The sequence below is a fragment of the Channa argus genome, chromosome 7 (assembly GCF_033026475.1).
Source record: "Channa argus isolate prfri chromosome 7, Channa argus male v1.0, whole genome shotgun sequence".
Classification (NCBI taxonomy): Eukaryota; Metazoa; Chordata; class Actinopteri; order Anabantiformes; family Channidae; genus Channa; species Channa argus.
In genome coordinates this window covers 10631633-10656903 of record NC_090203.1, presented here as the reverse complement: position 1 = coordinate 10656903, position 25271 = coordinate 10631633, and the positions used below count along the sequence as shown (strand labels likewise).

Here is a 25271-nt window from a genome sequence, read left to right as displayed (position 1 = left end):
TTATCAGCACAAGCACACAAAGCTAAATTCCTGTGCCCATTAAGTGTTTATTTTTGGGTGCAAAGTGTGATGCCTTAAAAAAAAAAAACCCAGAGGAAAGAGCTTTATATTGTCACAAACATTTATTTACAATAATTATCTACATAAAAACATAAAGAAAACCAATGGTAAAGAAAAATTTAACTGTGCATCTGACTGGAGAATGACTCAAAGGTAGAGTTACAGAAAGTAGTTTAACCCCAGGCCTGAGATTTACAGTAATGTAGAACCAGCTTGCCATCACTGCCAAAACACTGAAAAAGAACAGGAGAAAGAGATGGGGTAGAAGGACATAAATGTACACATTAAATAAAATAGTAAAACTATTAAATCATGTCATTGACAGTAAAATTCCCAAATGATCCTAACCCTAATAAATAACCCTAAGAAAATAAATATTAGTTGGACATTGATCAGTCATCTTTTGAGCGCAGTGACATGATTGGCTAGACGCACTGAATTTTGGCATTGAGGTCTTTACTGTTACTTGTAAAGAAATTAATCAGCAGCAGAGGCTTTTGACATGAATTAAACTTATTGCCCCCTCTGCTGGTCAAATCTCTTCTATGGTCTGGACCCGCTTGCCAATTATTCTAATATTTAATGAAAAGATAATAAGATTATTCCTCAAAAATGTTCCCACATGTGGCCTGTTTTAGTCTAATGTCTGTCTCTGATTCACAAGGTATATTTGCATCATTGGAGCTGAAGTTTTGTAAACAAAGTTTACATCAATATTTAAACTTTAGGCTAGCAGCTTGCCTTGCCTCTAAGAGACTCACTGCTGCATCCCGCTATAGCGGAACCTGTATATGGAGTTCTTTGTGTTTTGCATAAAAGTCCATGTAAATGGTCTACATTTATATAGTGCTTTTCTATCTATTGGCACTCAAAGCACTTTACATTGCTTCTCATTCACCCATTCGCACTCACAATCACACACAGCGATGTTTTTGCTATGGAGCTGTACAATGCTCACCAGGAGCAACTAATTGAGGTTCATGGTCTTGCTCAAGGACACTTCGGAGGAGCTGGGGATCAAACCAGTTGCGGGATTGGTGGGCGACCGCTCTACCTCCTGCGCCACAGTCGCCCCCGCATGTGCTCTGTATGTCGCACATCTGTAGCTCTCACTGTTCATTCTGTATCCCCTTCACTCTACAATGCTGTCTGAAATCTGTTTTACCCACCAAAGTAATTGTTCCATTAACTGCTTTTTTGTCTCCCAGTTACTGATTTCAATAAACTAGTGATTGCTGACTGTCATTTTATCTACTAGAGGAAAGAGCGTAATAAATTCAGACTACAAAAACAGGGAAGTAAAGCTGTTTACATGAACTTACATCAAAAAGAATGCCTACTTCTTGATCCGGTGAGGGGGAAAAAGACTGGTTAACATAGATGAACTGAAAGAAAACACAGATTCATATTATGAGTTGAGACTTGAAGGACCTGAAGCTGAAAATCATTTTCAGACAGAGGATTTTGGTAAAATGAAATGCCAGCATTTACAGTAAACTTATTGCTTACTAATTGGTCACTGGCTTCCAGTTTGAGGAAGCGAGAGATGAACTGAGCCAGGGACTGTACCGTCCTTCCCCTGTCCACTGTCCATTTCTTTGTTTTCATTATAGGTGTGTCTCCTACTGCTTTCAACAGTACATCGACTAAAAAAAAAAAAAAGTCAGAAAATAAAAGTGAAACTGTTGCTAGTACCCAAACTGGTCCAGACAAATCTAATCTTGAACTTTTCAGGAAAATTCTGCAGATGTGTTGTTTTATTGTTTATTCCATTGATGCGTAGCCACTGCACCACACTGGATAAAAAAAAAAAAACGGTGTAGACATGCTTCCACCAGGGAATTACAGAGAACATTGCATAACAATGAATTACATGGATTTATAATAAGCCAGTGCCACATGCAAAAAATAAAATGATGATTTCGGCTACAATTTGTTTCGTGCAATATTTTATTCCCTCTAATCACTTCTGATCTGCATTTTAATTTCGTAATTGCATTTTGTATCCCAGTTTGTGTTATCTGTGGAAAGCCTTGTGTTTATTCATCTACTTGATGTTGTTGTTGTTGTTTTTTGTTTGTTTGTTTGTCATTATAGGGTCTATATGTAATATATTGAAACGTCATTTCCCAAAACGAATACCAGTCAAGCCTGTGCTACTTTTGTGCTAACTTGAGATCGTTAGCTTGGACTTAATAACAATTGTGTGAGATGTATGATGTTGGTATGACATCAAACTTTAAGTAATAAATTACATAAAACACATACTCTCTGTAAAATGAAGTATCATATCAAAACAAATCCATTACGTTGCCACAAGAACAATATTAGCGTTACCTTTACCTTGTACCCCAACGGGTAGTATCACGTGGGAAAAAGGTAAACGTTGATTGGCTAAAATAGAAAAACACTGCTTTCCTGTTGGTAAAAATTTCTGTCAATTTTCATATACGTCACATACCCGGAATTGGTTTCTTTGGCTATGGAAACACTTCTCATAAAAATGATTGTTATTATTCTCTAACTAGGTAAACATTCAAAGCATCATGCTCTCTTACTTTTTTTCTTCTCGTCATTTGTCGTCGAGTCGTCTGATGGTGGCTGCGGCTCCTCCTTTTGGGATTCTGTTGGTGACTCTGCATTGTCAGACATCTTCAGACCACTTTAAGTTTGATGTTCCCACCCATCGAAGACAAACACTGGCTACTAGTGACTGAACGAAACGTCAATTGTGACGACGCAGAATGCTATTGGTCAATACTCGTAGTGAACGAAACAGTTTGTCCTCTTAGCTACATGCTAGGTTTGTTTTTGACTTTGACATGCATTTATTTAACAGCGGATTTGTTTAATAAATAATTCAGATGGTGGCAGTGTGCTTAGTTAATATTGCAATATACCTTTCGTGTTTTCAGTTTGACTAACGTAGGTTAACATCTTTAAATATTCTACAGACCCACTTCTGGTCACTTTTGGAGCATTAAGTCAACAAGAGTAAGTTAATTTTGTTTGCTATTTGACCTATGATGCTGTGTTTATGAATGGTGTCATCGTTTTCGAGACAATGCAATAGCAAGACGTACAGCAAGGAAGAAGTCAACCATTTGCCCAACAAATCCAAAAACATGACATTTATGTTTTTGTCCGCTTCACGGATAGTCTAATGAAGGTGTGCTCAACAGTGTACATTGCATCTCTTGTATGTTGTATCAATTCATGAATCTGTTCTTGATCTTTCTTTTGCAGTGGCAAACATTGGCAGGCTTTCATCTACAGATGCAGTGGTCTTCCTGTGTGACATGCAGGAGAAGTTTAGACCCAATATCTTCCAGTTCACTAACATTGTCAGCAATGCATCCAGATTGCTCCAGGTTTAACTACTAGCTACACACATGCGCACATACACACAAACAACTACTGCAATAATTACCAATCATTTATTAGATTGGAAGTATGATTTATTTGAATGGATCAGATTAAATCTGTATACTTTCTGTGTCTCACAGGCCTGCCGTGTTCTGAGCATCCCTCCCATTCTGACAGAGCAGTACCCCAAAGGTTTGGGTCCGACAGTACCAGAGTTGGGGGCTGGAGACCTGACAGCTTATGCCAAAACTTCATTCACTATGATGACAGAAGAGGTTGAGAAGGCACTGCAGGATCTGGGGAACCCTAAACAGGCTATACTGTGTGGAATAGAAACACATGCCTGCATTGCAGTAAGTTGTAAAAAAAAATAAATGTATAATTGTCTTACAGTTGTTTTGTTCTGATAAACATATTGCTTTTCTAGCCTTAAAGACTTTAAAATAGTCCCTATATACATTTAAAAGCTAGTTTAAAAAAAACCCAAGTATGACATATATGATAATGTGATGGATGATATTAAAACTTTTGTGGCTTTTTGTGTAATGTGTTATTATGTAATTACAGTGTTCTAGTTTTTGTTGCCTGTTGTGGAACCCGGCCTCAACAATCAATGAATGATTCTTTTCTCTGTCCTTCTTTCAGTGCACAACATATGATCTGCTTGAAAAGGGAATGGAGGTCCATATTGTGGCTGATGCTGTCTCATCCAGAAGGTATCTGTGGTTAATTATAGCAATAAATACAAATGTGTACCTGCAGTGTATGTTACGACAGACCTTTGTGTCTTCCTCCACAGCCAGACAGACCGTTTGTTTGCTCTGTCCCGACTGAAGCAAAGCGGAGCCTATCTCACAACCACAGAGGCTGTTATGCTGCAGCTGGTTCAAGATGCCAGACACCCCAACTTTAAGGAGGTGCTTACTCCAGTTTCTCTCTGATACTCTGACTTTGTTTGTTTACATGAGTCATAAATGTAAGCCTGACAGTATAGCAAATAAAATGTAATACCCATTGCTCCCAATATTGATTGATTATTTTATTAGATAATTTATTGTCAGACAATAATAGGTATTTGTGTTTGACCATTTTCTACAGTCTTAGGTGACCTCTTTATTGTCAATTGTCTGTCAATAGCCAAAATATTCAGTTTTTTTAAGTGAAGTAGTTCTCAATCTGGGTCCTCAAGGACAACTGCTCTGCTTGTTTTTCATGCAACCCTGCCCTAACTACTGCTGATGAACTGGATCAGGTGTGTTCAGTCAATCAGAAGCTGGAAGATACCAGTTCACTTTGTCTTCAACCATTCCACCCTCATCTGTGATGGTGTCTTCCATATTCTGATTGAGTGAAAATACCTGATGCAGGTCATCAGCAGTGGATAGTTGGAAAACAAGCAGAGCAGGGCTCCTTGAGGACCAGGATTGAGAACCACTGCTTTAGTGCATAAGAAAGAAAAAGATTCAGGTTTCACATTTGAGAAACTGAAAATAAAAAAAGTTAGCTTTTGCCTAAAATATGGTTAGAATAATCTATTAGAATGGTCAGAATAGTCTATTCATTTGTTATTGATCAGCCAATTACTTAATTGATTCATAGTTGAGTTGCAGCTCAAGTCTTCCTGGATGGACAGATGTGCAAACCAACAATGCGAAATTACATCATGCCGTCTTGGAGGATGGGGGTGCCATCTTATAAGATATGTCCTTATCCTGCTATGGTCGTTACAGCTAGCTACCTGCCAACCTATTTTGGCCAAAAAATGTTTGAAATTTGATGGAGAAAAATAAAACACAGCTTCAAGCTCAACATCTGACAGTAAGGGGAATCCTGAGAATATGGTACATGAATGTAATTAAAGTGCTCACAAAAAATGTATCCACTGTTTTGACAGATCCAGAAGCTCTTGGCCCATCCGTCCCCTGACACTGGCCTCCTCAACTTCTTCAGTGCTTTGTAGAGAGATCATCATTCTGTTTAATAGATACTTGTAAAGTGATTCAATAAAGTGATGCTTCTACTTTAATTATTACTTGGTGTTTTTGCATTTTTCAAAATTCAAACATAAGCTGAAACTCACAGCTTGTGAGCCTAGCTGTCAGGCTTGTAGCTGTGAAAATCTGAAGCTGGGGAACCAGCCCACAGAGGCGGGTGCAAAGATTGATGTCACATAGGGGGAGGAGTGAGTGACATCATTCTGGTAAAGGGAGGGGAAGGAGAGAGGGAGGGAGAGAAAAAGGAAGCTTTCCGATAACTTTTTGTAAATATTTCGCCCAAATTACAAACGTTTTCACACTACAGGTATGATTGCAGGACTGCTGGAGATCAACATGAGGAAGAGAGACATCTGAAGGGGAGGACAGAAACCAGTTTGTCTGCAGTTGTGCATAGCTGATGACAACATCAAATATTAACACTGTCTAAGGCCTTGGGCCTCGAGTGAATATAGATTGGTAAGCAAGTCACTTTTCTTCCTGACAAAACAGATAATGCAGGTGGGATTGACACACTTATGTGTAGGCACAAGTCTTTGCTTGTTAATGCGTAATCACAACGGTCAAAAGTGTCTTGTGTTTGAACTTGCTAGTTTGTAGTTGACGCTGGCTGAAAGTACAGGAACAGAAGGGTTCCCAGTGTTACATTGCAGGCAGAAGGAAATCTACTATGGCATTTCCCAGTGTTTGTCACAGTATCCTAACGTAAAGGAAAGGCTTAAGGACATGTTGATCTAGTGTTTCCTCTTCTGATCCCTCAGACCCTGGATAGAGAAAAACAAAAACAATGTCCTCAGAGTTGGACTCTAGTCTCACCAGTATTGACTGGCTTCCTCAGCTTGGAATCAGCAGCCTGCGCTCAGGGAAAGAGAGAGGAGGAGGTGAAGGAGGAGGAGGGGAGAGGGACAAGAAGAAAGACAGAGGGAAGGAAAGAGGTGACTTTCTACCCTCTGTACCAGACTCGTCCCCATCTAACTCTAAGGGAAAACCCCCTCACAGCTACGCCACTCTCATTGCCATGGCAATTGCAGCTTCACCTGAGAGGAAGTTGAGTTTGAATGATATCTACACCTGGATCAGTGACACTTTCCCTTATTACAGCCGAGCAGGCCGTGGATGGAAGGTAGATATTATCACTAGTAGGACAGTGTTAACTTTGTTACTGATATATGTGCATGTCAAAAGATAAAGGACTGGCTTAAATATTATATGCCATCAGCCAATGAAGCCCTGCATGATATCACGCTGAAACTTTGTGTCATTAACAGAACTCCATTCGGCACAATCTGTCTCTAAATAAATGCTTCAGGAAAGTTCCTCGGCCACAGAACGACCCTGGCAAGGTGAAAAGCTTTTTTTTTTGAGATGTTAGAGGCATATGCTTGAACGGTATGTGCTCATGTTGAATTTTGTCATGGTGTAGGGCTCCTATTGGACAATGGATGGACCAGCAGAGGTGAATGAAGTGAGGGCACCCAAACGTCCCTACCCAGCAGAGGAAGAAGAGACACAGGAGGTATGTCAAAACTGTCAAAACGTCATACTCAAAAGTGTACAAACACAAGGTTGGAACTATGGCATATTGTCTCCATATTCTGCACTACATTGACCGGACATCTGTAGTTCCTTGACGTTTTCCAAACAAAAACACTGCAATATCTACTCATATACTCTCGGGTTTTGGTTTCATTGTCTGGATGTCTGCATTCCCCAATAGAATATGATTGGTGAAAGTTAGTTTGTGCACACAGCATAAAAATACATCCCCACCCCCAGCCCCCCACCCCTTTGCAGAAACAATGTAACTGGGAACACTGGACAATCCACAGACCTTATCATCAGTTTCTATGATAAGGCTACCTTCTATGGGAGAAATAGTCCATCCAAAAAAAATGCTTACATTGTTTCTTGTGTAAACTTTATGCTATTTTGTACACGATGGCAGGCGGAGGCCCAAAAACAATATGAAGCGTTAACATAGCAGTTTGGGTTTGCTACAGAAGGTTAATACTGCCTCCACCACTGCCAACAGTAACACTGTGCTGTTACAGGCGCCGCAACTACCGGGGATGCAAACAGACAGAGGACCCTCCCCTCATCAACCCCCCCACACAGAACACCAGCTTCTTAACACAGAGCCGCTCGGACACATCCAGCAAGAATCATCAACCTCTATCTCTCCTCCTCCGTGCAAGGTAAAATTGTACTCTTCCCTTTTTCATGTTTTCCCTAATTGAACAGCACCTAATATAACATTATGTCTTTTATCTTCACAGCAACCGTCTCCGTACATGCCAAGCCCTGTCCACAGTCTCCCTATCAGTCACCCATCTGTCTCTCCTTCAGCTGGGCTCCCAGATGCTGCCCCTATGTCCTCCATCAATTCCTTTCCACCTCCTCATCCACCTGGTTCTAATTTTTCCATCTCGACTGCTTCTGCTACACCTCTTTCTGCTTCAAATATGTCTGCAGCTTCTCCAGTTGGTCCCTCTTTCGCTGATGCCAGTCTATCCTTTCCTGCTAATTCAGGGCCTATATCTGTTTCTACATTCTCCAGCACTCCTCTTGCAACGCCTATACCTGTTTGCAGTTCAACAGGACCCACTAACTGTTCTTTAAGTGTTGTCCCTTCATCTGTTGTTGCCCCTCCCGTTATCTCCTCAAATCCCTCCACTGATCCTCCACTGCGTTTCACCTTTGATGAGCTGAACTTCCCAGACTTGTATGCATCCTTCAAGTCTCTATTCAAGACCATGCGTGAGAGGGGAGGCTCACAGTGTAAGTCCTATGTGTGTACAGGTGTGGCTTGTGTGTGTTAGGTTTATAAATTATACATTACACGCAATAAACAGCTTGGATCCGTGACCCGTTTACTGTTCTTTCCAGCGGATTTTGCTCCTCTGGTTGTCCCAAGCAATGATACTACTCCACTTCACACTCCGACTCTACTACCGATGTCTCCTCACCCTGCTCCACCTGCACAAGCTCCACCAACTCCGCATCCTCCTGAGACACAGCGCATTCCACAATACAGTGAGTCTCACATAAACCTATCAACTCAGAAATGCTTTGTCATAAGCCCATCAGTATTGCAAAGTACTTTCTAAAGTTCCCCTCCTTCCTTTCACTTCAGCAGTGCCACCTGACTGGTTCAGTAACCCAGATTCTCTGAAGGAGAGCTTCCGCATTGCCAGCACTCTAGACTGGGCAAACATAGACCTCTCTGGTCACCCAGGTTGGTGCTGTTTATCACAGTCTTGTTTAAATGTTACTTTACCTATATATTACAAAATAATATCAGCCCGAGTATTACCACATAGTGGTTTTCAATGTTGTGGTGGACATGGGTCAGCATGAGCAATCTAAGGAAGCTGTGATGCACTGTGATTCGTGACACATCTGAATGGCAGCTGGCATTAAATTTTCCCATGCTGACCCCTGCCCACAACAGCAATAAAATCACCGGGTCGCTTTAATTTCTCTGCATGGGGTAGTTTGGGATTTAACTGCTGAGGTTTGAGATATCCTTCTCTGAGCCATGTGTTGGTTATTCGATCGTAAGGACCAGGGTTATTGGTATGTTGATTTGACAGGGATAAAGACCAATCAGAACAATGCCAGCGTTCCACTAGGACTGACATGTTTTTTATACATCTGTGAGGGATTAAACAATTGAGGACAAGGACTGGATGTTTAGTCAATTAGTCAGCTAAATCATTGACAAAATTCTCATTTTTTTTTTTTTTTAGGAATTTGTTGTCACTTGGTAGCAGAAGCACAATGCAAGAATTACTAGCGTTACCTTGTGAAATGCATATGGCATGTGTGGCAGTAAAAGGACTTAGTGTTTTTCACTGATGGTAAAATTAAACATTCCGGTCTCTGGGACACTGTGTTTAAAACTGATGTTGCGTTTGAAGATGCCTTTTTGCAGCTACTGTAACAACTTTTACAAACAGTTTACCAATCAGAATGATAATTGGTAGTAACCAACAAATAAGTAAATGTTTATTGAAATCTCTGAAAAGCATTATTTCTACTTTTTAGAATTTGCATTCTTTTCTAAAAGGTCCCAAGCATTTTGTACTCTAATTCTTCATATTTTGATCTGTGTGCATCTAAATATTTCCTTTCTCTTGTGTTTACAGACCTGCTGGAAAGCATGCGGCAGGCGGAGCTCTGTGACTGGGCCCTGGACCCTGCGCTCTTTACCTCCCTCTGTGACTCTCTGAACCGCTTCTTTACTCAGAAAGGCATGATCACCTCTGGGAATAACTCCCCACTAGCCCATGGGCCACCTCACTCTTTACAAGCCCCACCATTCGCCTCCATACAAGTCCCACCATTCACCTCCAATCCAACACCTACCCTCACCAGCCTCACTCAACCCTCACCTCTCCCTTACTGTCCAATAGTACACCCTGCCAATGGAGCTCAACTGCCACGGAGGACCCTGAACATGCAGGGGCCAACCCTTCCAAGACCACAGCTACCGCAGCCTGCAAACACAGCTGGTAAGAGTTTGGCTCCATAATCAAATCAGTTTTTTCTTTATGCGTTTATCACAACTTCCAGCAAGTCTGTCTTAAAAAAATAGATAGCCCATTTGTATTTTCATTGTAATCAGCTCTTTATTTACTGTAAAAAATGCACACAAATGTTTTACTGCAACTAATTGTGCAAATTGTGTTATCTACTAAAGTGTAGTTTTTCTAGTGCCAAATTTCTAACCATTTTTCCACCACAGCTCAACAAATTGACACGGACCTTGGAAAGACTAAGAGAGAACCTAATTTTAACTTCAGCTGCACTAAATACCCTTTAATGCAGATCAAAGACTCTAGATCCTCTATCACTTACATTAAAATCATCAAAATACCACCACAGACAACATGAGCTATTACAGTGACATGTAGCTATGCCAAATAAACTTACTAAATCACTAATGCTTTACATTTATAAGGTGCAGCCAGACTGTAAAGCAGAGGTTCAGTTTTAGTATTTTTTTTTACTTCCTTTTACTTGTATTCTTAATTCAGGTTTTTCTTCTTGTTTCAGCTGTGATGCAGCCTCAGTCTATGACACCTCGACAGCGTCCTCCATTAAAGAGTCTGCACAGCAACAGTGAGGAGATCCAGGATGACTTTGACTGGGATTCTCTGCTCGCTTGATAACATAGAGCTTTTCAAGCAAAAGACTGTTCACAGCCATGTTCACTAAACTCTATGCAGAGGCTTTCTCCCCACTGTGCATCTTGAAGCATCTCTAAGAGCAAGTCTGGGATCCAGTATGTTGATGTTGAATATTAGTTTAAGTTTTTATACCTATGTTCAAATTCATATGCTGTAATATTGTTTAGCTCATCTGCAAGAACTTGACAGGGTGTTGTTAGATTGGTGAACATGTTTGAAGCTACAAAGAAAGTGTAAAATTATTCTTGTTACGTTTTTGTACTCTGCAGCATAAAGAAAAACACGGGTTATAAACACATCCTGTGTTTTTGTTTTATTTCATAAATTTCTCTTGATTTTTCTCCTTTTCAAATGTGAATGTTCACAGTCAACACCACACAAAATTCAATCTTACCCGATAAAAGATATTTTTCTTGTTGATATAAAATAACAATAAATTCATCAAACTAAATTAAAAGAACAGCATGGAGCATGTTTTCAAGTCCCTGTGTTGTCTCCTTTCATTCATTGAGATAATTGTCTTTTTTTTTTTTTTTTTTTTTTTTTTTTTTAGAAACATTAGTTGATCTGTCTTCTTAGTGGAAACGAGTGAAAGACAACAGTGGTGCTTGGGGACACTTGTTCCAGGGATCCCATATGAAATATGTGGCTGAAAGAAAAACTTCTTCCAATTAACTCAAAAGTGTGAAAATAAATTGGCAAAGAAATGTATGACCTTATAATACCTCATTTGGAATCCCAACATTACACAGTATTAATACAAGTGAAAACAAAAATAATGTCATTATTTCTTCCTTCCTGATAAGCTGAATAAGTTCAGACATAGGAAAAATGAAGACAGATATCGATACATATACACATAAACAGGCATTTGCACTTCTGCATACGTGCACTCATTCGCGCGCACACACACACACACACACACTCAACATCCTGTAATTTTTCCCCATCAGCCCATAAATGTCTGAACTGCCTTTTGTTTTCTACAGTAATCAGGAAGAAAATAAAAGATAATGAGCATATGATTTAAATGGCATCATGATTTTTGATTTTCCTTGTTTATTCGTTCCCAAAAATTGGAAAAATAAAATAAATTACATTTATAGTAAATTAAATTAAAAGTGAAATATTTGAAGCGATTTGGCCTGAAATGTTAAAGCAGGGTTTTCAGTCCATATCTCACTGCATGTCTGGAGTTCATTAAATATCATCCTTCATGCACTCATTTCATTTAAGTGATTCAGTGTTTTTCTTTGTTCTTAAGAGAGAACAGAGGAAGAGTCAGGTAAAAGAGTTTCTCTTTTCAGTTTGTTAGTGGCTATGTCCCCTCTCCCCCTTAACTCAGTAATACCAGAATAGGGTAGACACTACTGAAAAAGCCTCCTTCACTCACAGACTTACCTTCATCTCAGACAGGACTGAGAAAACAAACAAACAAAAAAAACACAAAAAACAAAACAAAAGAAACATAAAAAACAATACAGAACAGAGCAGGATTACAACAAAACAAAAAGATCTCTATTTACCGTCCAAAAATAACCTATACTCAAATGAAAGGAGCAAATTGTGGAAAATGTTTCTGAAATGAAATAATGCTGTCTAAGAAAAAGAAACAGAATTTTTAATTTTTTGTATTTTTTTCTTTAAATATAGAGATGTAGACAATTTTTCTTTTTGAACACAAATTATGTTGAAGAAGGGGATGAATTAGGGGGGGCAGCAGGTTGGACAGAAGAGGTTTAAACTGGTGAGCGAAGTAGTGGTGACACTTTCTCAAAGAAGAAAAGGGTTGGTGCTCGCTCCCGTAGTTCCTCCACCTCCCACTGATCCTCCTGCCCCCATTATGCCACCTGTTCCAGTGGGCCCACCCAAAATCAACTGAGGAGGTGCAGCAACTGGCCCCAAAAGTGCAGAGCCTGGTGGTGCCATGGGTGAAAGACCGCTGTAGGGCATGCTCAGGGCCATTCCTGGAGCTCCCATACCCACACTCATTGGCCCCACGCCCATCCCTGGTTGCACCATGCCCAGCATAGGATTAGGAGGCACAGGACTGGTGCGAAGGCCACTTAGGCCGAGAGAAGAGGGTTGAGATGAGATGGAGGTCATAGGTGGGGCCATGCCGAATGGGTTGGAAGAGGCCGGTATTGGAGAAACTCCCCTACTGGAGATTGTGCTGCCTGGAGTCACTGCCATGCCAGGAACAGGAGATGAGCCTGAGGGTAAGAGATAACAGACAAACAGTAAAATTCATTAAAAGAAAAGAAATGTATGCATGTGCATGTGTGTATATATATATATATATATATATATATATATATATATATATATATATATATATATATATATATATATATATATATATATATATATATATATATATATATATATATATATATATATATATGTATGTATATGTATATATATATACACAATATATATGTATGTGTGTATATATGTATGTGTGTGTATATATATATATATGTGTGTGTATATATATATGTGTGTGTATATATATGTGTGTATATATATATATATATATATATATATATATATATATATATATATATATATATATATATATATATATATATATATATATATATATATATATATATATATATATATATATATATATATACACACACATACATACATACATACATACATATACACACACACACATATACATATATACACACATATACATATACATATATACACACATACATATATACACACATACATATATACACACATATATATATACATATATACACACACATATATATACATATATACACACACATATATATACATATATACACACACATATATATACATATATACACACACATATATATACATATATACACACACACATATATATACATATATACACACACATATATATACATATATACACACATACATATACACACACATATATATACATATACACACACATACATATATATACATATATACATATATATACATATATACACATATACATATATACACATATATACATATATACATATATACACATATATACATATATACACATATATACATATATACACACATATATACACACACACACACACACACACACACATATATATACACACACACATATATATACACACACACACACACACATATATATACACACACACATATATACACACACACACATATACACACACACACACACATACATATATATACACACACACACACACACACACACACATATATATATTATTACTAGTATTCTAGTAACCTGTCTTTTACCATAGTTTCCATAATGCCTTTAATTGGTTGCATTCAGACTCGTCTGACCACATTGCCTCAAAAATGGCTGGTGGTTTTAATGGTGTTTGATCCGGGATGTTCAAAAAAAAAAACACTTCTTTTGATGCAAAACTCTACATATTCTAATGGTAGATTAAATGCCATTAACCACATAAACATTTAGTAATTTATTTATTTTTTTAATTATTTATTTGCTCCCAGCTGCATTACTTTAAATCTATTGAACACAACTGATGGCATAAAAAAAGGACTCAGCTCAACTTTTGGTCTAAAGTAACTTCCCGCACAGCTAATTACACACCTTAAGTCACTCCTTACTTACCTGTGTTCTGGAGGAAGGGGTTGTGCGCTGAGGAGGAAGAGATGGAAGGAGGCGGTGGCTGTTTGGGTTTGGGTTTTGATGACACAAGAGAATCAAGATCCACCAGTGCTGCATTGGGGCCGAGGAAGGACTCAGGTGTCTTTCGAACAGGAAGTGAGGAACCAAGAGATGATAGGTCAAATGGCACTGGTGAGCCTGTACTGTCACAGCCTGTTGTTAAGGACCCTCTTCGCTCTGGCTCTCCTAAAACAAAGAATAGGTGAAGAGCAGAAAAAACAATTTCAATGCTGAAAGAAAAATGCTACGTAATAAATCACAACAGGAAACAGCAATACAACACACAGTAGAGGAGGGTGAAATGTAGGACAACTAATTTGTTTACATGCACTTCATAAACCTGCTCCTGGAAGTGCAAGCTATAACAATGTACAAATACCTTAGTGTTTGTGCATGTAGCTTTAAGTGTATACCTGTGCCATTAGTGTGTTTAGCGGTGCCACTCCAGATGTCAGAAGTGATAGGGTCAGTGGCAGGGACAGGCCCGTCCCTTGCCCAGGGATCTACTGGCCCTCCCGAGGAGGAATTGCTGGGAGGCACTGGGGGACCCCAGGGGTCGGCACTGGGGGGTGTCACAGCTACAGGGGAGGGAAGGAGATGGTGGGTAGGGTAGGGTTAACACAGCACCTTACAGGTAAAACCCACTATAAGGAGGGAGCAGGAAGGTGGGCTGGGTTCCAACACTTTGTTTCTCTCGTTGACCTCTGTAAAAACACTGACTGAACAAGTGTGGACAGGTGAAGGCAGATTTTTTATTTCCGTCTACCATCTATTCAAAATCCAAAGCTCAGTGGAGGTTAAGGAGAGATAATAAAAAGCTACTTTATAGATAAAAAGGCACAAACAGGTAGGAGAAGAGCAAGAGTGCATGTTGAGACACAGCCACAGTCAGTCCTGAGCAGAAACAAGAGGATAAATAAAATCCCTAGTTTAGACAGATGGAGAATGGATTTAGCATGCTTGCTTTCCTTATTACAAACTGAAAGCTTTTGAGTGGATGAGAAGATATGACAGCAAGACAGAAAATGTAACAGGTTGTCATGAGGATAGGAAATAGAATGGTGGAGTGAAGTTAAGCTCTTCACATCCTCTCTCATCCACATAACAGAACATAGGTTTACATACTCACAAAGTGAGTCATGAAGACATTCTCACTGACCTGATGGCCGAAAGAGCCAACGCATGACTAGTATTGCAGCCGCTTACCTGAACTTCCCCAGGGGTCAACGTTGTTAACTCTGTTGGATGTCTCACCCCAGGGGTCTGGAGGAGGAGCTATAGTGGGTGGGGCTGCACCACTCCAGGGGTCAGCAATTGTAGGGGATGTGGGTGAGGCTACACCCCATGGGTCCGTGGGGGCTGGACCCCAGGGACCCGAGGCAGCAGGGGCAGCGACTGTAGGTGGAGGAGAGGGGCCGGCAGAGCCTACGGTGGCAGCAGGGGCCCCCCAGGGGTCCACGGCACTCAGCTCCAACAAAGCGTTCTGTACAACAAAATTAATTCGGAAATGTAGAAAATTGATAAATGAAAGGAAAGTGTGTAAAACAAAACATATTTAATAGAGGGCAAAAAAAATGTTTTAAATCCGCTTCTGGCAAATATTAATTTCCTTGCCTGTGCATTGTTATAGAACTAAAACGGACACAAGATTTTTACTCCAAATACTAACTTTGAACAGAATAAAAACATTTGTTCTTTGCTGTAACATAATTAGCAATATGTACAGCTACATCTTTAGTCACATGCCTAGCCCCCAAATGAAGACTGAAAAAGCTAGCAAGTTTAACATGAAATCTTGTAGAATTTGAAAGCATTAAATGCTAAACATCACTGCAATGAACAGAATGGGAGGATGCAGACATTTTTCTGACTATTTTTATAAACCGATGAGTAAAAACGTTTGCAACTCCTTTAGTTGAAATGTTTTTTAAAATCAACATAAAATCTGTTGTGTTCCTTTAAAAAAAAAACAAGTCTGTCAACACTTGAAGAGTGACATAAGGTGTGTTAAATAGGGCTTGCACTTTAAATTTGCCAGTGGGTAGATCACCAGTGGACTATTAAACAAAAGTAGAACTAGGAGACCCAGGGTAACTGACAAAGTGTGGCCTGACCAAGTTGAATCAGCGCATCTTGGCTTAATCCATTGCACGTTTGCCAAGACAGGATGAGCACCTATCTGGGATAAGTCTACTTTTACAGCAGTCCTAAATAGACCACAGGATCAGTTACAAAAATACTGACACCAAAATGCATAAAACTTGTGCAGCATACTACCCACCAACTGCTTGTTATAGAAACATAGAAAGGTGAAATATATAAAGCATAATCTTCGTAAGTCTAGACGGTTTGAAATAAAAGCACTCTGGAAGCCATTGCTTACTTCTAGATATAAGGCAGAGTATGTATAGCATGCTCTGTGTATGTTAAGGAGCATTTAGACAAACAAAATGGAACAAGATTACGTTGTTGGATGAGACCAAGGATGAATTATTTATTCAGAATTCACACAGTTGGCAAGAAACAAAACTGCATTGTGGAGACCTGGTGATGTTTTGGGAGTAAATGTAAAGATCAGGCACTGGAGCCTGAGGGAGGGACTAGAACCTTCAAGTAAACTCAGGGATGGATTGAAAACAATAGGTTAAGTTTTACCATGGCCTTCCCAGTCACCAGACTTATATACCATGTAGATAGATTAGATGAAGGCTGTGCATGGCAGACAACCCTGCTCAGTGGATAACCAAAGAGGTTGGAGGAGGTTATGAAGAGAAAAAACAAAAAAGGATAAACAAAGCACTAGAGAAGTGCAAAAGGTTACTTCCCCTAACATTTAAATGGCAAAAAGAGCAAAATAATTTTTTGTTTTTATGAACACATTTTTATAGGAAATTAGCTATTACGAATGTTTCTTTACAACAAACTTTTTTATACACCATTTTTGTTACTTCAGATGAAGATAAAACATTTGTACTAGCTGAATTTGCACTATTATTATGTGAGGATAGGTGCATACATACATAACATATTTGTGCAACTGAATGTGCATTAAATATTATGTATATAAAAAAAAAAGTATTTTTTGATTTGCCATTTGTGATTGGATGCAAAGTTCTGCAGCATGTTATCCAACTGAAAATGCTAATGTTATGGATTTTAAAAATCATTATATAAATAATATAACTTAAAATATTTACATTTTAACTTAACAAAATGCTTATGTGCACATGTAGAAAGAAACAGGAGAACAGTGAAAGAGAATTGTAGCAAAACATGGCTATAGGACATAATTCCAAGAGAGAGAAACAAACAAAAATATGAACACACCTCCTCTGGCTTTGGTTTCTCCCGCTTGCTCTCTTCAATGGCCATCTGTAGTCTCAAGTCATCACCTCTGCGTAGTCGCTCCTCCTGTCAATTACACAAACTGTGATGTCAGTTTCACAAAAAAACAAAACAAAAACAAAACAAAAGAAAAACAACATTCAGAAATTGTGATTGGTTGGCTGAAATCAAATAAATTAGTGTTTAACTGTTGTAGCTACAAGATTTAGATGAATATATTAATCCCCACCATTAATAAAACACTGGGGTTGCCATCCAGGCCTTTTGGTGGCCACAGCAGTTTTTTGTAAATCACTGATCAATGAAAAATAAAAATCATTTAAAAAACACCTTGACCAGCACAGAAACTTGATCTTGAGGATTGACCTAGAACAACCCAACTTAATGCCATTGATTATCCTACCTGATTAAAAAGAGCATTGCCTATGAAAAAGCGGAACTCGCTGTCTCGGTTACAGAACTCACCAGGGTTTACGCTTGTCCCCACTAAAGAACAATTGCATTATCTTTGAAATATCCAGAACTGATTTATAGACTAAACCAGTGGCAAGTAGGTGCAGAATTGTAAACACTTGCAAAGTAAACACACTTCTCACTCTGTGAAACCAGCAGATACTATTTGTAATGAGTGGGAGCAAAGAGGGAATTTACAGCTGAATGCATGCTATCAGAGAGAGAAGGGAGGAAAGAATCATCACTGTTTACAAACCACAGGTGTTTGATTATGTGAGTAATTACGTATTTCTGCCAAACCAATGCAAATTGAACAGTTAATCAATTTTTTGGCTCCTCATTATTTTTAATCCATTTTCACAAGGATTAAAAAATGCACATACTTTGCTCATTTTTATGAGTCCGAAAACTATAACATATACCACAAACTAAATTATCAACAATACTATTGCAGACCGATGCAAATTTGTGTCTCAAGGAAAACAACACATTACAAAAAGGAGTATATTTCCATATTCTTGATTGAGCAATAAGTGTTTAAGAAATTCCAATTAACAGAAAGACAGATAGTTGATGACTGGCTGGCCAGTCAGCTGGGCACACTCTCTACCCCTGACCTTTTGGTGGATCTCTTTGCTGAGTGTGATTGCATAGTGGAGCTCTGCGTCCTCCAGAGGGTCCGCGCTAGTCTAGGGGAAGTCAGGGGTTACACTGTGAGAGAAAGCTAGGTGTATGTAGTGAAAAATATTAGTAATTTCCCTCTGGGTCCATCAGTTTAATCATTAGCTAAGACAGCAGTATCCTAGCTCCAGGGGTGTCCAGTAGACTGCTTTGTGTTACCTGCTCGGCCTCTTCTTTACTCATGGCTAAAGCCAACTGGAGCTGCAGGTCTTCCTCTCCAGAGCTCTGTGGCCAGGCCTGTTCTGGATCTGCCCCTCCAGAGTGGGAGCCCAACGACAGGCTTCCCCCCAGGCTGGGTGCTGAAGGAGCTGAGGAGGCTACAGCAAAGACAAATATGCATACACACAGATGAGAACTAATCTCAGGTTATCAGCTACTCAGAACTGTCTGATGATTTTTGTGAGCCTTTGCCATTTTCAAAACTCTAATGTTGAAATACTGCACTCAAGTTAAATTTATTTAAAGTGTTTGTCTCACCACTGGAGGTCTGTGCCATCTTCTCTTTGGTCTTGAGGGCGTGGATCCTCTCCTCTCGTAGCCTTTCTTCATCTTTCAGCAGTGTCACCAGCTGTTTGGCTTTCTCACGCACATTCACCCCCTGCAAAAAAGGTACATTTAAGAATTAATAAACAATTAAGGCTAGATGGAAATAGCTAATTAACAGATAATTACATACTGGAAATGAATATATAAGCTTTATGTTATGTTTAAGTTAAATGCTGTGTTAAAAAAAGATCATAAGATGCAATATATACCTATTAATGTAAAAGCTTGTTAACAAACACAGTTTGATTAATCAACAACCGCTAAAAATGTTTGCAGTTGGTTTTGGAGAATTGCACAAGAGGTCAGAAACATGTTTGACAAAGATTGGATCTTATTAAACATTTAAAGTTTCAATATTGCTATCTGGGCACAAGTGTGCATGTGTACCTGGTCTTTGCCATCCCTGTCTATGTACTGGAAATCCTTTAGGGTCTGGACAGCATATATGTTCTCTCTGCACTGTTGGGCAACACGTTCTGAACCGGTCTTGATCAGGTACTCCATAAGAGTCATAGCCTGGTGAAAATACAAATCATAACTTATGACCTAGTATAGAAACTGTCTGTATATTGAGGTAGTATAAATGCTAATTGGTTCCATCAGTGACATCATGACATTTAGGTAGCATCATAATTCCCTTATTTGAGCACGATCACATATCGACACTTGGTGGAAAAAAATATGTTACATAGTAAACCAGGAAGGATTTGGGAACATCTTGATATTAAAATATAATTACACAGTAACACTGAAAAAAACAATGTAATATTAATACTAGTGAAACAAAAACACTTTGTGATGTAACATATTGTTGTTACATTATACTGATTATGTTTAACAACAATATATATTGAGAACTTATTAGTCCATTTGATTCCCAACAAACACACCTTGTACACATGTCTCCAGTTCTTGCCATGGTCATTGAGGCGCTTCCAAACCATGCTCATGATTTCTGAGAAGGCAACAACATTGTAGGTCAGATCTGCAATCTCTGACATCAGAGAGCTGCTGGGTCCCCACGGGTCATTGGACGTTGCCTCTCTAACCTGGACAACAGAGCAGGGACAACCTTTAATTATCTTTCATCCAAGCTGTCTGTGATAGGGATCATTTTGGGCCTTTGCTTGTGACAATTTAATGATGCACTTTCATCCAATCCATCCATCATCCAAGCAGCAATGTGAGCTCCTTTAGGAAGCTTAAGAGAGGCAAAACAATGAATGGAAGGAAAAAGTTAATTAAATATATAGCATTATTCACGGCTAGGCCATTTAATTTAATCTGTGCTGGAACACATAGTCTACCTTAAGTTGTGGATATATCGAGGATGTGTGTGTAAGACAAAAAGAGGAGAAAACAAAAGGGCAGGACACGCAACCTTGATTTCAGCCTCTGAATAGTTGTGGACGATGTTCTTAACTTGTCGCCGTAGCGATGAGGTCGACATGGCAACAGTCAGACCGTCAAGCTCTGTTTCAGTCTAAACAGCAGATGAAGAAAAACAGCTGTAAGCTCAGTGAATACAATACAAAGTCTCATGGAACAAGGGCTATTTTCATTTGCAACCGGCACATAATACCAGCAATACCAGCTTGTACTACTAATAAAAGAACAAAAATATAAAGAGTCTGAACGACTTGAGAAGAACAATCAGACTGCATTTATAACAGAAATCAAGTTATATGACTGTTGGCATGAACAGATGAAGAATGACAGAGTTGTGCACACCTGTTACACAAGAACAATCCAGATAAGGTTCTTTCTTCTTAGTGTCTTTTTGTTTTTCTGTCTTGTGTACAACTCATTCACGGAGTGCTATTTCTCAGCTTGCCTGTTTCATCCCGCGGCAACATTGGGTGGCAAAACCATGGATGCAGAGAGGCGAAAACTAGGGAACAAGATTGAGATTAATTCAAGCCAACGTAGGGGCCAACTGTTTGCAAATATGAATTTAAACACAGATGTTCTACAGTCTATAGAAGAAAAAAATAAATCCTGGCAAGTTGCTCCTGTCAGCTGTTAACAAAGCATTGGGTGTAGACTAGGCATGCTATCAACATAGATTATTCAGTGGCAAACACGTTGTCTGGTGCAATAAATTATAGTTTCGGTTACGACACTTTGGTAACAGGGTCTGAATTTCACAGAAACACCATGGAGTTATCCTGTCATCTTGCTGCTGGTTTTGTAATGGCATTTTGAGAATGATTTTGTGGCACAGTATTGGATTCCTCGGTACCTACAGAGCATTGTTTGAATTTGATTGCTTACACAGCAGACTCAAACATTGTTGCTGACCAGTTAGAAAAGCAGATTGTGTTAGTGAAAGGATCTGTCTTTCACTAGCACAATATGCATTTTCTAAACAGATACTACACTGACCCGTGGCACAAAGCAAAATATATGTAAAGTAAACTAAACATCTTTTAGAAACTAATATAAGGAACTCATCTATAAACCAAATTTTGCTGTCTGCGACCTAAGTGCTTACTTTATTCATAACTCTTCGTGTAAATAAAAAAGAGCCATATTCCCATCATTATTCTACATCTCAATATTAAAACAAGTTAAATTCCTTAATTTCTTATCCAACCCTGAAGATGCAACAAACAGCAAGGGGAGATTGTTGGAGAGAGTTCAGCAAAGGGAATGCAATATCATCTCAAAATGTAGTGCTTGGCCACTCCCTCAACTGCCATTTTCAAAAAAAGTAGGGAGGAAGACAATCTCTTTTCTACAGCTGATAAACCAATCCCAGAAACTGCTTTCGCACTTCTCTCAAACAAAGCATATGAAAAAGGTAACAAGAGGTACTAGTCTTTAAGTTCCCTAAGCCTTAATTGGGCTTTGCTGTGTATTGCATTCAGAATAACAGTAATATTGATAAATATATACAAAACACAAGTGTGATCTTATTTTAAAATTAAATTAAGACTGTGGGTGAAGGACTCAAGATAACAATAATTCATTATGAATCAATAAGTTTATTCATACATACATGTTCATATTTTCTTCATAAATGCCACACAACTATTGAATACTATCAAAATAGATGCTCAATTATTAAATTAAAACTTGCTCTAAGGACAGCAAATAAAATAAATGTAATTTTTAACAACAGAGATGCATTTGAGTGGAAAACAGGTAGCATGAAAAAATGGCTTTAGAAAGGTCTAAATGGTAATGTAAAATTATATAATATTTTAAATTAGTCTGACAGATTTAGCTGATTTGGTGGTCAGCCAAATATGAGAGCATGTTGCCTAACTGAACATAAAGCACCTATTGCACAAGTTGGTTCAGAGTCTCCTGAAGGTCTGTACCAAAGTTCAAACGCAGCAACTAATGTTTGATAAGAGACATAACATGACTTTTGTACATGTATCTTAGCCTTCTCCCAATCTCACATCCCTACAATTTCTGGCACCACACGAAAAACAAACAAACAAACAACAACAACACGGTTTTGTAAACAAAGGTATATCAAATTTCACATGATGTAAAGAAATCATACACTTACTTTGTCACACATACCACGTTCGAAAGTCGCCCAGGGTAAAGTATTATAATGTTTATGACCTGATGTAGAGCTGAGGGCTTTAAAAGAGCTTTGAGTTACATAGATTTACAACAAGCCAAAGAGTTTGCATGACAGACTACTATAAGCTGAGTTATTCTTCTTATCCCTTGCATGCATGTGATGTTACAAAGTCAAATTAAGAAGATACTATCACCCAGCTAGCCCTCAAGTTACAGATATAGTTCGTGGTAATAATTACTGAGCCAGACAACTGCATCTTTTCTTCTCACACCAACCAAGTTGGCTGACTATCGCCAAGCTACTTAGGCATTAGTCAAACGTTAGTGATGCTAGCTAACCCAAATTGGTGTTGTACACGTACAGTAAGGTGTCTAGCCATTCCATTTGCAAAAATTAGGTTGTACAACAGTGTTAATAAAACGAGCACACCTGTGTCAAGTCAAGTCTGTAACGTTACCCAAAAGACAGGTTTACGAGCAATGTATAATCCTAGTTAGCCAAACAAACGTTAGCTGTCATCTAATGCTGTTAGCTTACGGAACAAAAACAGTACCAGTTTGTAACAGTAACAGATGCAATAGCAGTTTGCAACCAGATTTTGGGTCAAGTCTGAGCAAAGTATAAACAGAGTACAGAAGGGTGCTGTTAGTTACAAGCGATCGAATTAACTATTGTTACACAGAACGAGATGTTCCTGTGAAAACACGGACCCACATCAAACTAGAAACATACATTAAGGTGACCTGCCACTTTTACTGATAAAAGAAATCACTTGCTGCTAGGAGATTAGCCAGCTAGATAGTTAGCATTTAGCTAGCTAGCTGATGCTAGTTCGCAACTGGCAGCAGAACTGTTAGACTGCACAGGCTTTAGCAAGGACACGTCCTGCTTCGGGGCAGTGCGTAACATACATGTTCAAGTTACAAGCCCAAATGACAATTTTTTGTTAACCACACAGCACAACAAAAACCCAATTCAAGTGTGTACTGACCCTGTTGTAGCTTGAATGTGCGAGGAGATGGCCGAACTTCCGCTTCCGTTCTCGGCTATGAGAAAGACCGCACCCCCTATAGCTTTGGTTTCCTGAGGCTTTAGTATAAGTATACATTTTAAACCATTTTAACAGTCACAATAAAAATCACTAAAAAAGTAATAACAAAAACAATATTATTAATGTTAAAACCTCGCAATGATAGGTACTAACTTTTGGAATGTTTGCTTAAGTTCCTTATTAATTTTCGAACATGAGGGAACAAATCGCATCCTCTTTTTGCTCTTGTGATATGGTTATAGCAAGTTCCTACTGTTGTTTTAACTTTTACTTAATTGTATAGTTATTTTACAAGGCTATAATAATAATAATCTGTATTAACCTTTATTACACCATAGAGTGCACTGTTGTGTAGAGCTGAACGCTGCTGCAAATACGAGGTCAAAGTGGTGGAGAATTATGTACATTTTTGGTTAGGCCAACTTTTCAATTTTACTTTAGGTTTTCCAATTAAAACTAATTTCATACAAAACTTTATTGTACATAATTGCTATTGTGTGTTGTCAAATACATTTAGTCTAGATAAAGTACAATATCAATGCATATAAGAATAAGCTTTAAGCTTTATCTGGATAATATAGTTGTTAATATTCTAAATGAATTGTCAGGTATACAGCTTTACAGACCAAACCTTTTCCTTTATTTGTGTTTATCATGTAGGCGTGACATAATTGCTTATCAAGGAAAAGTTTTCTTGTGAAAACACACTATTTATCTATTACCCTTAATGTTGTTCAAATGAAGCAACTCACTGTTTAAATTTTTAGCTTATGGAACTTGCATAAAAGTAAGATAAATCTACAATGCAAAACTTTATACTTGATACAGTACAGCTACAACCAACACTGTCCACAAAGAGGCATCTTTCAACTAACTTTTGCATCAAGTTCGACAAATACAGTGACAGATGGCTTGCATTTGTGTGGCATGCCCCCCTTTTATCCTGCATCTCTTTATCCTTTTATCTTTTGCTTCTTTCATCGAGGAGGGGACTGAAGATAACATTGCAGCATGACTCAGACAAACGATATAACTGTTATGGATTGTTGTACTGCTTTGGCAACACTAATCTCATGAAGATCAACTAAAATGCAGGTGATTATAACTAGCATAAATGCTATTTTGACAGGTGTTGTTCCAATTTTATGTCACAGAAACACTTTATAGATTATTTTCTTTACGCTCACTGCCCATTCTCTACTGGTAAAGAGTAGTTTGTGACAACATATCTCTGCACCTAACCTGAAAAAACACAGAAACCCTATAATTTTCAAAAACTAGACCATTGTAAATGGTAAATGGTAAATGGTCTGCACTTATATAGCGCTTTTCTACCTATTGG

General features: G+C 38.5%; 4 protein-coding genes across 12 annotated transcripts; 2 read left to right on the top strand and 2 right to left on the bottom strand.

Moving 5' to 3' along the window:
* Positions 1–103: 103 nt before the first annotated feature.
* On the bottom strand, positions 104–2759 carry atg12 (ATG12 autophagy related 12 homolog (S. cerevisiae)). 2 transcript variants are annotated; one of them, XM_067509395.1, is made up of 5 exons: positions 2619–2752; positions 2404–2478; positions 1570–1706; positions 1383–1445; positions 104–293 (listed from the first exon to the last, which is right to left on the bottom strand). In XM_067509395.1, exons 1-5 carry the CDS (start codon positions 2710–2712, stop codon positions 234–236), a joined length of 429 nt encoding a protein of 142 aa, XP_067365496.1. In that variant the 5' UTR covers positions 2713–2752; the 3' UTR covers positions 104–233. The 2 variants fall into 2 exon arrangements, with proteins under 2 accessions (XP_067365496.1, XP_067365497.1); XM_067509396.1 differs by lacking the exon at positions 2404–2478 and having other exon boundaries at positions 2619–2759.
* On the top strand, positions 2750–5452 carry isoc2 (isochorismatase domain containing 2). 4 transcript variants are annotated; one of them, XM_067509390.1, is made up of 7 exons: positions 2750–2863; positions 2976–3054; positions 3307–3431; positions 3567–3779; positions 4072–4142; positions 4226–4343; positions 5026–5300. In XM_067509390.1, coding segments are annotated over exons 2-7 (627 nt in total). In that variant the 5' UTR covers positions 2750–2863; positions 2976–3053; the 3' UTR covers positions 5125–5300. The 4 variants fall into 4 exon arrangements, with proteins under 4 accessions (XP_067365491.1, XP_067365492.1, XP_067365493.1 ...); XM_067509391.1 differs by having other exon boundaries at positions 2765–2863; positions 3015–3054; positions 5026–5301; XM_067509392.1 differs by lacking the exons at positions 2750–2863; positions 5026–5300 and adding an exon at positions 5321–5452 and having other exon boundaries at positions 2870–3054.
* Positions 5453–5632: 180 nt separating this feature from the next.
* On the top strand, positions 5633–11156 carry foxj2 (forkhead box J2). Of its 3 annotated transcripts, none has more exons than XM_067509387.1 (10): positions 5633–5879; positions 6182–6543; positions 6689–6763; positions 6844–6936; positions 7472–7615; positions 7697–8198; positions 8307–8453; positions 8557–8655; positions 9569–9934; positions 10479–11156. In XM_067509387.1, the coding sequence occupies exons 2-10, from the start codon at positions 6208–6210 to the stop codon at positions 10589–10591; spliced, it is 1875 nt and encodes a 624-aa protein (XP_067365488.1). In that variant the 5' UTR covers positions 5633–5879; positions 6182–6207; the 3' UTR covers positions 10592–11156. The 3 variants fall into 3 exon arrangements, with proteins under 3 accessions (XP_067365488.1, XP_067365487.1, XP_067365486.1); XM_067509386.1 differs by having other exon boundaries at positions 8554–8655; XM_067509385.1 differs by having other exon boundaries at positions 8530–8655.
* Positions 11129–23987, bottom strand: epn1a (epsin 1a). Of its 3 annotated transcripts, XM_067509382.1 has the most exons (14): positions 23870–23920; positions 22858–22934; positions 21066–21225; positions 20716–20817; positions 20225–20383; positions 19722–19850; positions 19266–19386; positions 18948–19105; positions 18725–18796; positions 17637–17720; positions 15516–15792; positions 14723–14887; positions 14253–14495; positions 11129–12825 (listed from the first exon to the last, which is right to left on the bottom strand). In XM_067509382.1, the coding sequence occupies exons 4-14, from the start codon at positions 20782–20784 to the stop codon at positions 12386–12388; spliced, it is 1917 nt and encodes a 638-aa protein (XP_067365483.1). In that variant the 5' UTR covers positions 20785–20817; positions 21066–21225; positions 22858–22934; positions 23870–23920; the 3' UTR covers positions 11129–12385. The 3 variants fall into 3 exon arrangements, with proteins under 3 accessions (XP_067365483.1, XP_067365484.1, XP_067365485.1); XM_067509383.1 differs by lacking the exon at positions 22858–22934 and having other exon boundaries at positions 23870–23987; XM_067509384.1 differs by lacking the exons at positions 18725–18796; positions 23870–23920 and having other exon boundaries at positions 22858–23852.
* Between the last annotated feature and the right edge of the window lie 1284 nt (positions 23988–25271).